Here is a 14,143-nt window from a genome sequence, read left to right as displayed (position 1 = left end):
CTGTGGTCAGATGAGATGTTGTCAGGTCATTATGTCAGTAAAAAACAATTTTACTGTCCTGTCAGCCATATACTGTATATTTTGGTGAGTGTTACATTTTTAGAACGTGATGTGATGAGCAAGACTCTTCAAAAGCTGCCAGAGCAAAGGTCAAGCACGTCTGTCTAACGTATGTTTGCAGGGGCGCCACTATGGTTTCTGGGCCCCCTGAACAGCATATTGACTCCGGGGACGGAGGGAGGTCCCCCTCGGTAAAAATCGCGTTCCGGACCCCCTCTCCCTCTTCGGGCCCTTGGAATTGTCCCAACACCCCCCAACCCCACACCCTGTATGTTTACATAGAAAAACAATGGAAAAGCAGGAGAACAGCAGAATGTAAAAATGTTCTTTATGCAAATTGTTTCAGGTTATTAGAATAAACAATTTTATTAGAATAAAATTAGAATTTACACAATAAAACTGTTTACACTTTAAACCATTGTGTTCATAATTAAGATAAAACATTAATATAATATGGTAAGGCACACCAGTTTGCACTATCAAGCAGCAAAATGAGCTGTTTTGTACAGCTAAAAATAGCTGGAAGCAGATGACACTGGAAGCCAGACCCATTCAATTTAAAAATGGCCGCACCCGCTTTTACGGGAAAAATAAGGTGGAGAACTCTTACCTGCAGCTCCAGCACTTTGATGCGATGTCTGTGATTCCTCAGTTCTTCTTGAAGCTCTGAGATGGTCTCTTTCAGGTCCTGCATTTGCTGCTTGCGCTCTTCGTTCTCACGCAGCCAGTAGGAGACATAATCTGTACAGCAGAACATGTCCGGACACCTCTGCTCCTCCAGATGAGGTAATGTGGCTATTAAACGACATTGTCTGTTTGGCATCACTTCATTGCTGTATTCACCACACTGCATTAAGCCACTGCTAACTCGATATGTCTGAGAAGTGTCTGTTTTGTCTGTGGTTTTAGATTCTTCAACAGCCTCTTTGGTTTTGACAACAGGAAATTGGACCCATGCTGCCCAGAGTAACAAAGCATACAGCAGAGATACCATTCTGCAATAGACTGAAGTTCTCCAGAAGACGTAAGGACTAGAGAGTGAAATCCTCATCAGACTCTGAAACCTGTTTGGGTCCTCAGATTGGCAAAGCTTATTTCCTCATAGTTTAATGCTGTCACTAGATCTCTCCAGGGCAGATGAGATGTAAATTAGATGGAGGAAACTGATTGGCCAGACATTTGCGGAAAATCCTCAACAAATTGCCACCCAGCATTCTGCATAAAGAAATAATAGAATTGATGGGTCTATGACATGACACTCATTAATTTATTCAGTACATAAAAAATTTAATTCATGCATGCCATACATGCCTCATACATGTCTTTAACAAACGGTACAATTTCTGAATTAAAATTAATTTTGACATTTTTGTGGGGCATAATGTAAAAAAATGTCACAGCAAAAAAATTTAAATCATGATTTAAAAAAAAGTATCTTTAAAAGAAACACATTATTGTAGTTAGCCATAGGTTTTACTATTATTTCTTTAAAAAAAAAACTTATTAATATTTGTCATGTGTAAGAGAGGACCTCTGCACTGCAGACCCTTATAACAATATCAGTAATAGACCCTCTTAACATATCAAATAATTTAGCCTTTTTATGGTGAGGTTAGTTCAGATTGAAAAACGCTGTGGTGTGACTCCCCCAAAATGTAATATTTGTAAAAAAAAAAATAAAAAAATAAACACATGTATTCATGGTGTGAAGAAAAAAATGTTGATTCTTCATTGTTAAATTACAGCATTTCTTGATTTTTAAAGTCACTAAATTTCTTATTCTTGAAAATGATATTAATGGTATAAAAGGTTTTTAAAGTCATGAAACCACGAATACAAAGTATAAATTTCTAAAAACTGGGCACATGACATTTCTTTATCTTGAACATTCTTATTTGCCATTTTCTAGACTAGTTTACTGTTTGTTTGTCAATTAAAAATATTCTTATATTATCTAAAGGCTCACTCCATATTTACTGACTCATGTTGCCCACTGAGTCTATATTGAATTTGAGTTTATTTGACATAAAAAGTAGCAATACAACTGTGTTACAACTTCTTTGTCAAGGATAACACAATCATATTCATCAAACATTTTGTCTTACAAGTGCATATAGAGGACATTCAAGGAAAACAGATGCAACTTAACAGATGCACACATCAAGCATGTGCATAATAAATCCTGAAATTCCTCTGTAAAGTCAGCAAATTAAAAAAAAAAGATTAAATGAATGAAAAGTCAAATTAACAAATGAGATAAGCAAAGTTACCTTTTACCAGACAGGCAAATCCCTTTGTCATTATGAATGTGGCAAGAAAGTATATCATCCTTTCGCTCACTCACTGTTAGTAGGAAATGCTACGCTATTAACAGTGTCACTATGGGTTGGTTGACAGACATCTTATTCTCTAAATCTCGTCTAATAGGATTACATTCACTGTGCAATGTGGGTGAATAGCCTGTAAAGAGACAGGAAAATAAAGATAAAATAGAGATAAGATTACAATTTACTAATTGGATGTTACCGTTATCTTAAATTAAATATCATGTTGTGTTCAAATGTGTGATTTTATAATTGACATGACCACTTTCTTTACACCATTTATGTTTATTTGTTATTAGCTATAAATAACAGATATCTGGAAAATTACAGATAATGACTAACATTTCATTGAACACATTTTATTAATACAGGGGCAAAGCTTGCTCGCACACTTCTGAATCTAAAGCCTCTTTTTTCCCATTTAACCATAGTATACTCATCTATGACTTTCTGTGTCTGAGAATGCTACAATCAATAACATAAACATAAAAGCCAGCAAGGTCACGACTCCAATATAACGATGTGGCCTTAATGGAAAATGCCCCTCAGAATCGTTTTGCTCCAGGCAGTAGTTACCAATTTAGAAACCCTATTCCAGGGGTGGCGAACTCCGGTCCTGGAGAGCCGCAGCCCTGCAGAGCTCAGCTCCAACCCTAATTAAAGCTCACCTGCCTGTAGCTTCCTAATAACCTTTCAGATTCTGATTAGCTTGTTCAGGTGTGTTTGATTAGGGTTGAAGCAAAACTCTGCAGGGCTGCGGCTCTCCAGGACCGACGTTCGCCACCCCTGCCCTATTCTGAATGAACAGAATCACTCAGCTGAGAGAGAGAGCCTGTGTGATTGAAATTTATTGTTTCATTCCTAAGATCTCAAAACATTTATTTTGTATATCAAAGATTTAATGACTTAAAAGCAGGAATAAATATGTTCATGTTGCAGTTTAAGGCACACAAGATAAGATTCAAATTTGCACTAAAATTAACAGCTAGATTTTCCAGAAGATTTTACAAACATCACATGGTGGCATTTTGTATTTTGTCATTAAATTATATAATGTTAATATAATAACTGAACTAAGACGTATTAAAATTGCAATTCTAAAATACTTTTTAAAAACACACAAAAAAAACCCCTTTAAAATAAATTAGCATAATTTATTGTAAAGCTATACATGTTGCAAAGTGAAATGGAACAATTAGAAATCTTCTTCTTCCTCTTTTGGCTTCTCCCGATTAGGGGTTGTCACGACACGGTATGTGGAGGCAGGCAGGACGACAAGGATTCCAATAATGACTTTTAATGTAGACACAACAAGGCAGATTCAGGTACGTGAGACATATACTCATATGCGACATATACGTGGTAACATTCACAATAACCAACAACTAAAGCTCAGACAGACAGGAACTAATATAGGGTGGATAAGTAGTGGCAGACAGGTGAGCACAATGAGGGTAATTAACTAATGATTAGTACGGGCTAAACCAACAAAAGGGGAAGAAACTACAATAAACAGTCCACAGGGGCGTTACATTACTTCTCCCCCCCCCTCCCGGAAAGGTGCATCCTTGCACCGTAGAAACAGAGGGAGGGGCGGAGGGGGACAAAGCAGTGGATGTGAGATGGTGACCGGGGAAGGCAAAGGGCTGGCAGGCAGACCAGACAGGTGGAGGTTCCGGCGAAGGACGGACTTCCAGTAGGAGGACGGCTAACAGAGTCCAGGGAGGTGACAATGGAGGGAGGAGCCAGGGAGACGACAGGAGGGAACCGGAGCCGGAGGAGGAGCCAGGTGGGACCCAGGCCACAGCCATAATAGCGGCCCACGGTGGAGCGGGATTGTCCACCGACTCCAGGGGGCCGACCAATGGTGGCGGAGCAGCCCGAGGCGGAGACGGAGAGCCAATGAGCCAGGGTGGAGGCGAGGGAGCCGAGGTGGAGCCACTGGGTCTACGGGCCGAGGCGGAGTCCGGGCCTCGGAGGCTGGAGGCAGAGGTGAGGGAGACTCCAACCCCGGCGACGCTGGAGGATGGCAGTCCCACGGGGCTCGCACCGCAATGATGGTGGGCTGAGGGCGAGCAGAGGGGCTGGCAGCTGACAGTGGTGGAGGAGGCTGGAGCAGGTGGGAGGGCATTTTCGAGGAGCGGCCACTGGAGGGCGCTTTCTAGGAGCAGACACTGGAGGGCGCTTTCTAGGAGCGGGCACTGGAGGGCGTTCTGAGCTGGATTCGGGGGCTGGAGCCCTTCCTGGGTGGAACTGGGGATCAGGAGCCCTTCCTGGGCTGAACTGGGAATTCCGAGGTCTCTCCTCCTCGTTTTGTACGTAAGATGGCGGCGCGTTCACACGCTGCGGCTTCTCTCTCTCCCGACAGAAAGGTGTTTTCGTGTTTTTTGTCTTGTGAGTCGCAGTGTTTTTGTACGTATTCGTCGCGTCTATTTGTTTATTTCCCCAGACAGCGTGAGGAGATCCCTGAGCAGGATCAACGCACGCAAAGCTCCGGGTCCTGACAACATTCCTGGGCGTGTACTGAGAGACTGTGCAGTGGAACTCACCGATGTCTTCACAGACATTTTCAACATCTCGCTAAGTCAGGCTGTTGTCCCCACATGCTTCAAAGCTACCACCATCATTCCAGTCCCGAAGAAGTCGTCTCCATCCTGCTTCAATGACTACCATCCAATTGCACTTACCCCCATCCTCATGAAGTGCTTTGAACGGCTAGTCATGCACCACATCAAGTCTGCCCTCCCCCCCTCCTTGGACCCCTTCCAGTTTGCATATCGGTCCAAACGCTCGACCGATGACGCCATCGCCACTACCCTCCACTCAGCACTCACACACCTGGACAAAAAAGACTCATACGTCAGAATGCTGTTCATAGACTTCAGTTCAGCATTCAACACAATCATCCCTCAACAGCTCATTCACAAACTAGTCCAGCTGGGGCTCAACACTTCGCTGTGCAACTGGCTGTTGGACTTCCTGACTGAAAGACCTCAGGCAGTACGGGTCGGCAGCAACACATCCAGCACCATCACACTGAACACTGGGGCCCCCCAAGGATGTGCTCTGAGCCCCCTCCTCTTCACTCTGCTGACCCACGACTGCACACCGTCACACAACCCCAACCTCCTTATCAAGTTTGCGGATGACACGACTGTAGTGGGTCTCATTAGCAACAGAGATGAGACAAACTACAGGAGCGAGGTGAGCCACCTGGCCGGGTGGTGCAGTGACAACAATCTCTCTCTGAATGTGGAGAAGACGAAGGAGATTGTTGTTGACTTCAGGAGAGTGCGCACTCAGCATGCTCCTCTGACCGTCAATGGTGTGACTGTAGAGAGGGTGAGCAGCACAAAGTTCCTGGGTGTGCACATCACAGAGGATCTCTCCTGGACTGTCTTGTGAGTCGCAGTGTTTTTGTACGTATTCGTCGCGTCTATTTGTTTATTTCCCCAGACAGCGTGAGGAGATCCCTGAGCAGGATCAACGCACGCAAAGCTCCGGGTCCTGACAACATTCCTGATGCCCCCCCTCCTCTCTTTTGCCCCACGCACCACTGAGCTCTGACCCTCTGACGGACTCTCCCACTCCTCCCTCCCAAATACACACACACACTGTCACTTTAATCAGTCTGAATAAGCTCTTTTGCACTACAATCATTATATCTGCACTGTTGTTTACTTTACTGGTTTGCACTCTATCTGCCATATGCCTTGTGCTTTATATATATTTTTTTACATTTTTCTTTATTTGTATATTTGTATTTTGTATTTAATCTGTATTTATGTTATCTGTATGCACCAAGGGTCTGAGAGTAACGCAATTTCAATTCTCTGTGTGTATGTGCTGTACATGTGGAAGAATTGACAATAAAGCAGACTTGACTTGACTTGACACTGAATTCCCACCATAGTCCACTCACCCGCAGCCGTGATGCAGGAGTTGGAGCTCCCCTCCGCACTCTCCTCGTCTACAACTTGCTCCTCTGTGATGGGCACTGTCGCCGGCTCTCGCACCTGGTCTGACGTGTTGGGCTCAATATCCGAGCCTCTTCTCAGCTGCGGGGCTTCGCTCCGGCTCGTTGATCGCGGCGGGAAATGGCTCTCCGTCATCGGTGGGCTCAGGCTTATGTCAAGTCATTCGTGTGGTTCTCAATACAGCGTTCCCCCTGCTCCAGCAGGAGGATTTGGAAGGCAGGGTAATCGCTAAACCAACAAAAGGGGAAGAAACCAGAGGTCACCGCAGCGGATCATTTGTCTCCATTTTGCACTGTCCTCTGCATCTTCCTCTGTCACACCAACCTGTGTCCTCTGTCATGTCCTCCATCACCACACCCATGAACCTCCTCTTTGGTTTTACGCTTCTCCTCCTGCCAGTTGGCTCCATCTTCAACATTCTTCTGCCAACATACCCTGCATCCCTCCTCTGCACATTCCCAAATCTCAGTCTTGCCTCCCTCACTTTGTCTACAAATTGTCCTACCTGTGCTGTCCCTCTAATATGCTCATTTCTGATCCTGTCCATTCTTGTCACTCCCAAAGAAAATCGCAGCATCTTCAACTCTGCCACCTGGTCTCACTACCATCTTGTAAATGTTTTCTTTCCCTCTTGCAGGTACCATTCTATTGCAAATCACTCCTGACACTCTCCTCCACCAACTCCACCCTGCCTGCACACACTTCTTTACTTCTCTACCACACTCTCCATTACTTTGGACAACTGACCCCAAGTATTTAAACTCATCCACCTTCACCACTTCTGCTCCTTGTAACTGTACAGTTCTGCTGCCCTCTCTCCCATTTATGCACATGTACACTGTCTTGCTCCTACTGTCTTTCATTCCCCTTCTCTCCATGCATACCTCCACCTCTCCAAACTCACTACTCCCTACTCTCACTACGAATCACAATATCATCCACGAACATCATAGTCCATAGGGGTTCCTGCATGATCCCATCTGTCAGCCTGTCCATCACCATTGCAAACAAGAAAGGGCTAAGAGCCGATCCTTGATGCAATCCCACCTTCACCTTGAACCAGTCTGTCATTCCTACTGCACACCTCACCGCTGTCACAGTGTCCTCATACGTATCCTGCACCACTCTCACATACTTCTCTGCCACTCCTGACTTCCTCATACAATACCACAACTCTTGTCTCGTCATAAGCTTTCTCTAAATCCACAAACACACAATGCAACTCATTCTGGCCTTCTCTATACTGTACTTCTCCAACAGCACTCTCAAAGCAAACATTGCATCCGTGGTGCTCTTTCCTGGCATGAACCCATACTGCTGCTCACAGATTATCACCTCTCCTCCTTTCAGTCTAGCTTCCACTACTCTTTCCCATAACTTCATGGTGTGGTTAATCAGCATTATACCCCTGTAGTTACTGCAGCTCTGCACATCTCCTTTGTTCTTATAAATCCAGTACGAGTACACTTCTTCTCCACTCTTCAGGCATGCTCACCCTTTCCATGTTATTAAACAACCTGGTTAAAAACTTCACTGCCATCTCTCATAAGCATCTCCATGCCTCCACTGGTATCTCATCTGGACCACCCACCTTTCCACACGTCAACTTTTTCATAGCTGCCCTCACTTCATCCTCACTAATCCCCTGTACTTCCTGATTCACTATTTCCACATCATCCAACCTTCTCTCTCTTTCATTTTCTACATGAATCAGTTCCTCAAAATACTCCATCCACCTTCTCAACACCATCTCCTCACTTGTCAGCACATTTCCAATTGCATCCTTTATCACCCTAACCTGTAGCACATCCTTCCCAGCTCTATCCCTCTGTCTAGCCAATCAGTACAGGTCCTTTAACCCTTCCTCAGTGTACAACTTCTAATCCAGCTTGTCATACGCTATTTCTTTTGCCTTCGCCACCTCTTCCTAAGCTTTGCACCACATCTCCTTTTACTTCTGCTTACTTTCTTCATCTCTCTGATAATCCCAATTATTTTTTTGCTAACTTCTTCCTCCTTATGCTTTCCTGTACTTCCTCATTCCACCACCAAGCTTCTTTGTCTTCCTTCCTCTGTCCAGATGTCATACCAAGTACCTTCCTAGCTGTCTCCCTCACCACTTCTGCAGTGGTCACCCAGTCATTCGGTAACTCTTCACCACCACAGAGTGCCTGTCTCACCACCTTCCTGAATTTCACGCAACAGTCGTCCTCCATCAACTTCCACCATTCTATCCTTGGTTCAGTCCTTACTCTCTTCCTCATCTTCACCTCCAAAGTCATCCTACAAACCACCATTCAATGCTGTTTAGCTACACAATCCCCTGCCACCACCTTACAGTCTTTGATCTCATTCCGGTTGCATCTCCTGTGTAGAACATAGTCCCATAGTGTGCACCTTCCCCCACTCTTATACGTCAAACTGTGCTTCTGCTTCTGCTAAAATATGTATTTATCACTGCCATTTCCATTCTTTTTGCAAAATCTACCACCATCTGCCCTTCCCCATTCTGTTTCTTGACACCATACCCATCACCTCCTCATCACCTCTGTTCACCTTCTCCAACCTGCTCATTGAAATCCGCTCCAAACACCACTCTTTCTTCTCACCACCACTTCATCCATCTTATTCCAAAAATCTTCTTTCTCATCCATCCCACACCCAACTTGCAGGGCATATGCACTGATGACATTTATTATTGCCCCTTCAATTTCCAGCTTTACACTTATCATTCTGTCACTCTATTCACCTCCAATACATTCTTTACATACTCTTCCTTCGGGATTACCCCTACATTTCTCTTTCCATCCACATCATGGTAGAAGAGTTTGAATCCTCCTCCGATGCTCCTGACCTTACTCCCCTTCCACTTGGTCTCTTGCACACACAGTATGTCTACTTTTCTCTGTTCCATCATGTCAGCCAGCTCTCTCCCTTTACCAGTCATAGTGCCAACATTCAACATTCCGACTCTCACATTTACTCTCTTAGCTTTCCTCTTTTCTCGTTGTCTCTGGAAACGCCTTCCCCCTCTCCTTCTCCTTTTTCCCCAACAGTAGCATAGTTTCCACTGGTACCCTGCTGGCCAGCAGTACTAGTGGCGGTCGTTGTTAACCCGGGCCTCGACCGATCCGTTATGGAAATCTGGTTTATGATCCGCATGTTTAATTTGGCACAGGTCTTAAGCCAGATGCCCTTCCTGATGCAACCCTCCCCATTTGTCCAGGCTTGGGACGGGCACTGAGAGTGCACTGGCTTTTGCAACTCCAGTGGCTGGGTTGAACAATTATAAATAACATCATTTATTTTACTGTATTTTTAATATATTTGAATAATTCCACCAGTTTTCAGTGTATCGTTTACAGTAATTACCATGTTTACCCTATTTTTATTGGCCATGTTAAGTAAAAATATATGTATAAAAATAAATAAATATAACAAATACAAAATGTAATATAAATATATCAAAAATATATACAGTAAAATAGTCAAATATATTTTGTTGTAAAACGTTACTGTATTTTTGTTGTTGTTGCTGTTGTCATTGTTGTTGTTCAAATTATTTAAAAAAAAATTTATTTTTTATTTTTACTTTTTTTTACAGTGTAGCTTCCCCAGGAATCTCTTTACCACTAAAAAAAAAAACTTTGTTTAGCTCACTCAAAGTGTGAGTCATCTATTTCTTACTGTATATTTTTATTTAATATTTTCTACTATAATATGATTTTTTTTCCTCCATGAAAAGTATTTCATTTTGGCAAAGGTACAGCAATGCATTTTCTGCTCAACCTAATATGTTATTGGTATTCAATCCTATCAAAACATGGTCATTTTGTATTATGAGCTTTTGCTCTGCCTCTTCCACGCAAACTGTAAATACACCCGGATGGCTTCCTTGTTCAAATCCCTCACCTTCCAATTCATTTAAACACAAGATTAGCACCTATGTGCCCTTACACACAAAAAAACATGCCCCATAATTGATTTGAAGTGAATTAAACCTTTCTGAAGTGAGTTAAACCTTTTATCACCTAAGTCATGTAAACTGACACGTATGCCCTTAAACATAATGAGAAAGACCATCATGATTTGATAAGCCAGACACCTGAGTGAAGATCTCATCCTAATCTCACACTCATTCACAACTGACTTTTCACTGTTGACTGACAGTCTTTGATGCATTACTCATCCGTACCATAGATGATGCGGCGGGTTTCCTACCTGCACCACCCATTAAAAGTGACAGAGTTTGGTGACCTTGAGGAACTGACACACAGGTAGCTTATAAAAGAAGACTAGATGAGGGTTTCAGACATCAGAGACAAGCAAACGCACACATAACCAGACAGATCAGAGATCCTCAGAGAGAAGAACCTTGGCAGGCTGACTTCTTTCTGCACAACAGGTGGGTAAGAAATTCATCCAGTGAGGTTCAGCTTTACATTTTTTTTTGCAATGTCTAATAATTAATGTATTCATGTTTATTTTATTAATTTAAAGTGTTATTTCACAAATATGCATTCCATTTGCAATATTTTCTTTGTTCTTATAATTCTGGCATGCAATGAAATAATGCTTTGCATAACTATGCATGCATTAAATGTGATTGAGTGTGCATAAATGGGAATATTGCTATGTTATTAATATTTACATGAATCATTGTGTTCTGTCAGAAATGGTGAGGATGTTGTGTCCTTCTTGGCTCTTGGCTCTGGCTGTTCTATGTGCGGGTGGGTCTGAAGTCAGAGCTCAGTGTTGGGAGAACACCCGCTGCAGAGACCTCACCACTGACGAGAACATCTTGGTGAGTTACAATATTCCTTGCACAAATGACTGCTTAGCTTCTAATGTTAGAACTTTCAGCTCAATTTGCAAGTTATCTCACAAATTCAAATTCAAATAAGCACGTCTTATTAATTAATAGTGAGGCAAATGTCACTACTATGTTTGCTAATTGTTTAGGATTAGGGATTTGAACCACAACCCAGAATGAGGACTCAATTCATGTGGCTTGCCGAGAAGAGGTGTGTTTTTACTAAGTGATCAGGTTAATGATTGTAGTCAAACAGAGGATAGAAGAGGGGAGGGCAAAAAAGACTTTACATTAGACATTAGAGAGACTTGTATCTAAAAAGGGGGACATCATAGAATAACACAGAGACTCTTGGTTGGACTTTTTTTTACTTGGGTCAGTATGTAATCACTCAAAAAACTTGAGCAACCATCTAGCAATGTCCCAGCAGCCACTAATGTAACAAAAATGCATCTTGTTTACCTGAAAGATTACTGGTACATCAGCTAGTATGGAGAAAAAATACATTTTAAAAAGTCGGTATTCATTTAACGTTTTGGTTAAGTGACCTTTGTCAATAATTTACAAGCAGAGCACAGTGTGATGTAGCATATGCAACTGTGTCCACGTGTAACATTTTTGTCATAGTTGTAGTAATTTTTCTAATTTTCTGCTGGTTTTTCTTTTCAGTTTGTTTGCATTTTATATGTTCTATGTCTTCATATTGACCATTTTATGAATAATTCCACTATTTTCCAGTTTATTTTTCAGTTATAATGCTTAGCTTGTTTTTTGGCCTTGTCATTACATGCACGTATTTTGCTAATTTACAAGCTCGTAATGCTTTTTGGGGGACTCACATCATTTCAAAACACTTTTTTTCTGATACTGTACATTGTTGCAGCATCTTTTCACCCTCTGCCTCTAAAAAAATAAGTTCATATCTCTTTAAGGCTCAACTTTAAAAAAAAAAAAAAAAAAAAAAAAAACTAGTCTGCTCTGATTGGTCAGCTGCTTAGACCATGTGCCAGAAATGTAATGCTCTAACCATACAGTAATTGAGCTCATTCAGCTGGCAAGGCTTCATGAGGAGCTGTAACAGTATTGTATCCTGTGGCATCTGTATTGGAAGTCCATACAATCTTTTTTTGCCCTCGCAGTGAGAAAAAAAAACAGCATCTCTGTGAAGTAGCGAATTCACTTACCCAGCTTTTCTTTGAAGGCAGACCAAAGCAGCCAGTAGGCAGGCATTATGCAAATGTTTAACATGTTGCGGTAGTCACAGAAATAATGGCAGGGCTACAAACCAAACATTTCGTGTGTTTTCTGTTGGAGAAATTAGCTCCATTTGGTGTGGACTTTGTGTTGTGTAACTTTGCAGATCATTTACAGCTATATTACACACTAAAGAAAAGCTTAAAATAAAAAATACAACATGATAGGTGCCCTTTAAATAGCTTCTCTGATTGGTCTTTTTGTATTTTACTTTTGCCGATGAAGACATGACTGAAAGGTTATAGTAAATAGGCTACAGTTTGGTTTTGAAAAATGGGCACAGCAACACCACAACATTTATCTTTTCTTTATAAAATTTAAAACTCTCTAGTTTCTTCTTTTGCTCTTCCTAAGAACTGCATACAGCTATGCAGGTCTGATCTGATAGATGAAAACCCAGTCTACCCCGGAGAAAGCCATTTGCAGCCTCCCTCTGAACTGGAGCAAACCGAGGTCCTCGCACCCCTGTCCCCTGCTGCCCTCGCTCCTGCTGAGCAAATGGACCCTGAGTCCAGCTCTCAGCACGAGCACAAGCGCTCTTATTCCATGGAGCATTTCCGTTGGGGAAAGCCAGTGGGTCGCAAGCGACGGCCTATCAAGGTGTACACGAACGGCGTGGAGGAGGAATCTGCCGAGACTCTCCCAGTCGAGATGAGGCGCGAGCTGGCCACCAACGAGGTCAACTATCCTCAAGAGGAGAGTGCTTTAAACCAGCAGGAGAAGAAGGATGGCTCCTACAAAATGAACCATTTCCGCTGGAGCGGCCCACCTGCTGGCAAGCGCTACGGAGGCTTCATGAAGTCCTGGGACGAGCGCAGTCAGAAACCCCTTCTCACACTTTTCAAAAATGTCATAAACAAAGAGCATCAGATGAAGGACCAGTGAGAGGTTTTAATGGGATGAGTGGATAGGGGATTGTTTTTAATATACTTTCTTCCCAGCAAACTTATCATGCATAGTCCACAAAAAGAGGGTGGGTGGTGTTGCCAGTAGCACTTAATTCTTGACGCTTAGTTTATTCACATTGTATAACAACAATAAATTCTGAATTCTGTACATAGAAATGCTGTGGTGATTAAATACTGATGTAGAGGCTACAAAAACAGCATTTTTGGATTATTTATTGAAATGTACTATACTGTACATTTTGAAAATGTGATATAAAATGATTGTTTCAAGCAGAAAAGAACAAAATTGTTCCTTTCTGAGAAACAAGCAGACATCAGAATCATTCAGCAGTATGTGCAGTTGCCAATAAAGCTATAAACACAGGTCAGACTTTGAATTCATAAAAGTAGTCTTTAATTGATATTCTTATTATTCACACCACATAATGATTTCATGTAGGCAAACATTCACAGAACACAGTTCTGAAGTCTCATCCTTTTACAGTGACAGTATCTAAACACATAACAGGAATGAAGTTGACTAATTGCGGTCCACAGTGTTGTAATGATCTCACTTAAATGAAAAATTATAAAAGCACAGACAAAACACCCAGTGCATGCAGCAGCTGACAAGGAAAGACTAAACTCTGATATTTCATACATGCAAAAATCACCTCACATGTAAGCAGTCTAGAATATTCAATCAGATGAACATCATAGCCATATTGGCAGAGAAGATAAAACCCACTTGTTTTTTATGCTTGCAAATAAATTCAAGGTATCACCAAAAATATATATAAAATAAAATAAAACATGAAAAATGACAAT

The 14,143-nt window shown here is 42.1% G+C and overlaps 1 protein-coding gene across 1 annotated transcript; it reads left to right on the top strand.

Moving 5' to 3' along the window:
• The first annotated feature begins 674 nt into the window (after positions 1 to 674).
• Positions 675 to 14,143, top strand: LOC107594781 (pro-opiomelanocortin-2-like). Its single transcript, XM_016284960.1, has 4 exons — positions 675 to 1,084; positions 10,562 to 10,770; positions 11,035 to 11,165; positions 12,783 to 14,143. Exons 3-4 carry the CDS (start codon positions 11,037 to 11,039, stop codon positions 13,311 to 13,313), a joined length of 660 nt encoding a protein of 219 aa, XP_016140446.1. The 5' UTR covers positions 675 to 1,084; positions 10,562 to 10,770; positions 11,035 to 11,036; the 3' UTR covers positions 13,314 to 14,143.

The sequence above is a fragment of the Sinocyclocheilus grahami genome, unplaced genomic scaffold (genome assembly GCF_001515645.1).
Source record: "Sinocyclocheilus grahami isolate Dianchi unplaced genomic scaffold, SAMN03320097.WGS_v1.1 scaffold191.1, whole genome shotgun sequence".
NCBI lineage: Eukaryota > Metazoa > Chordata > Actinopteri > Cypriniformes > Cyprinidae > Sinocyclocheilus > Sinocyclocheilus grahami.
The sequence above is the reverse complement of the archived record's forward strand: the minus strand, read 5'-3'. Positions and strand labels throughout refer to the sequence as shown.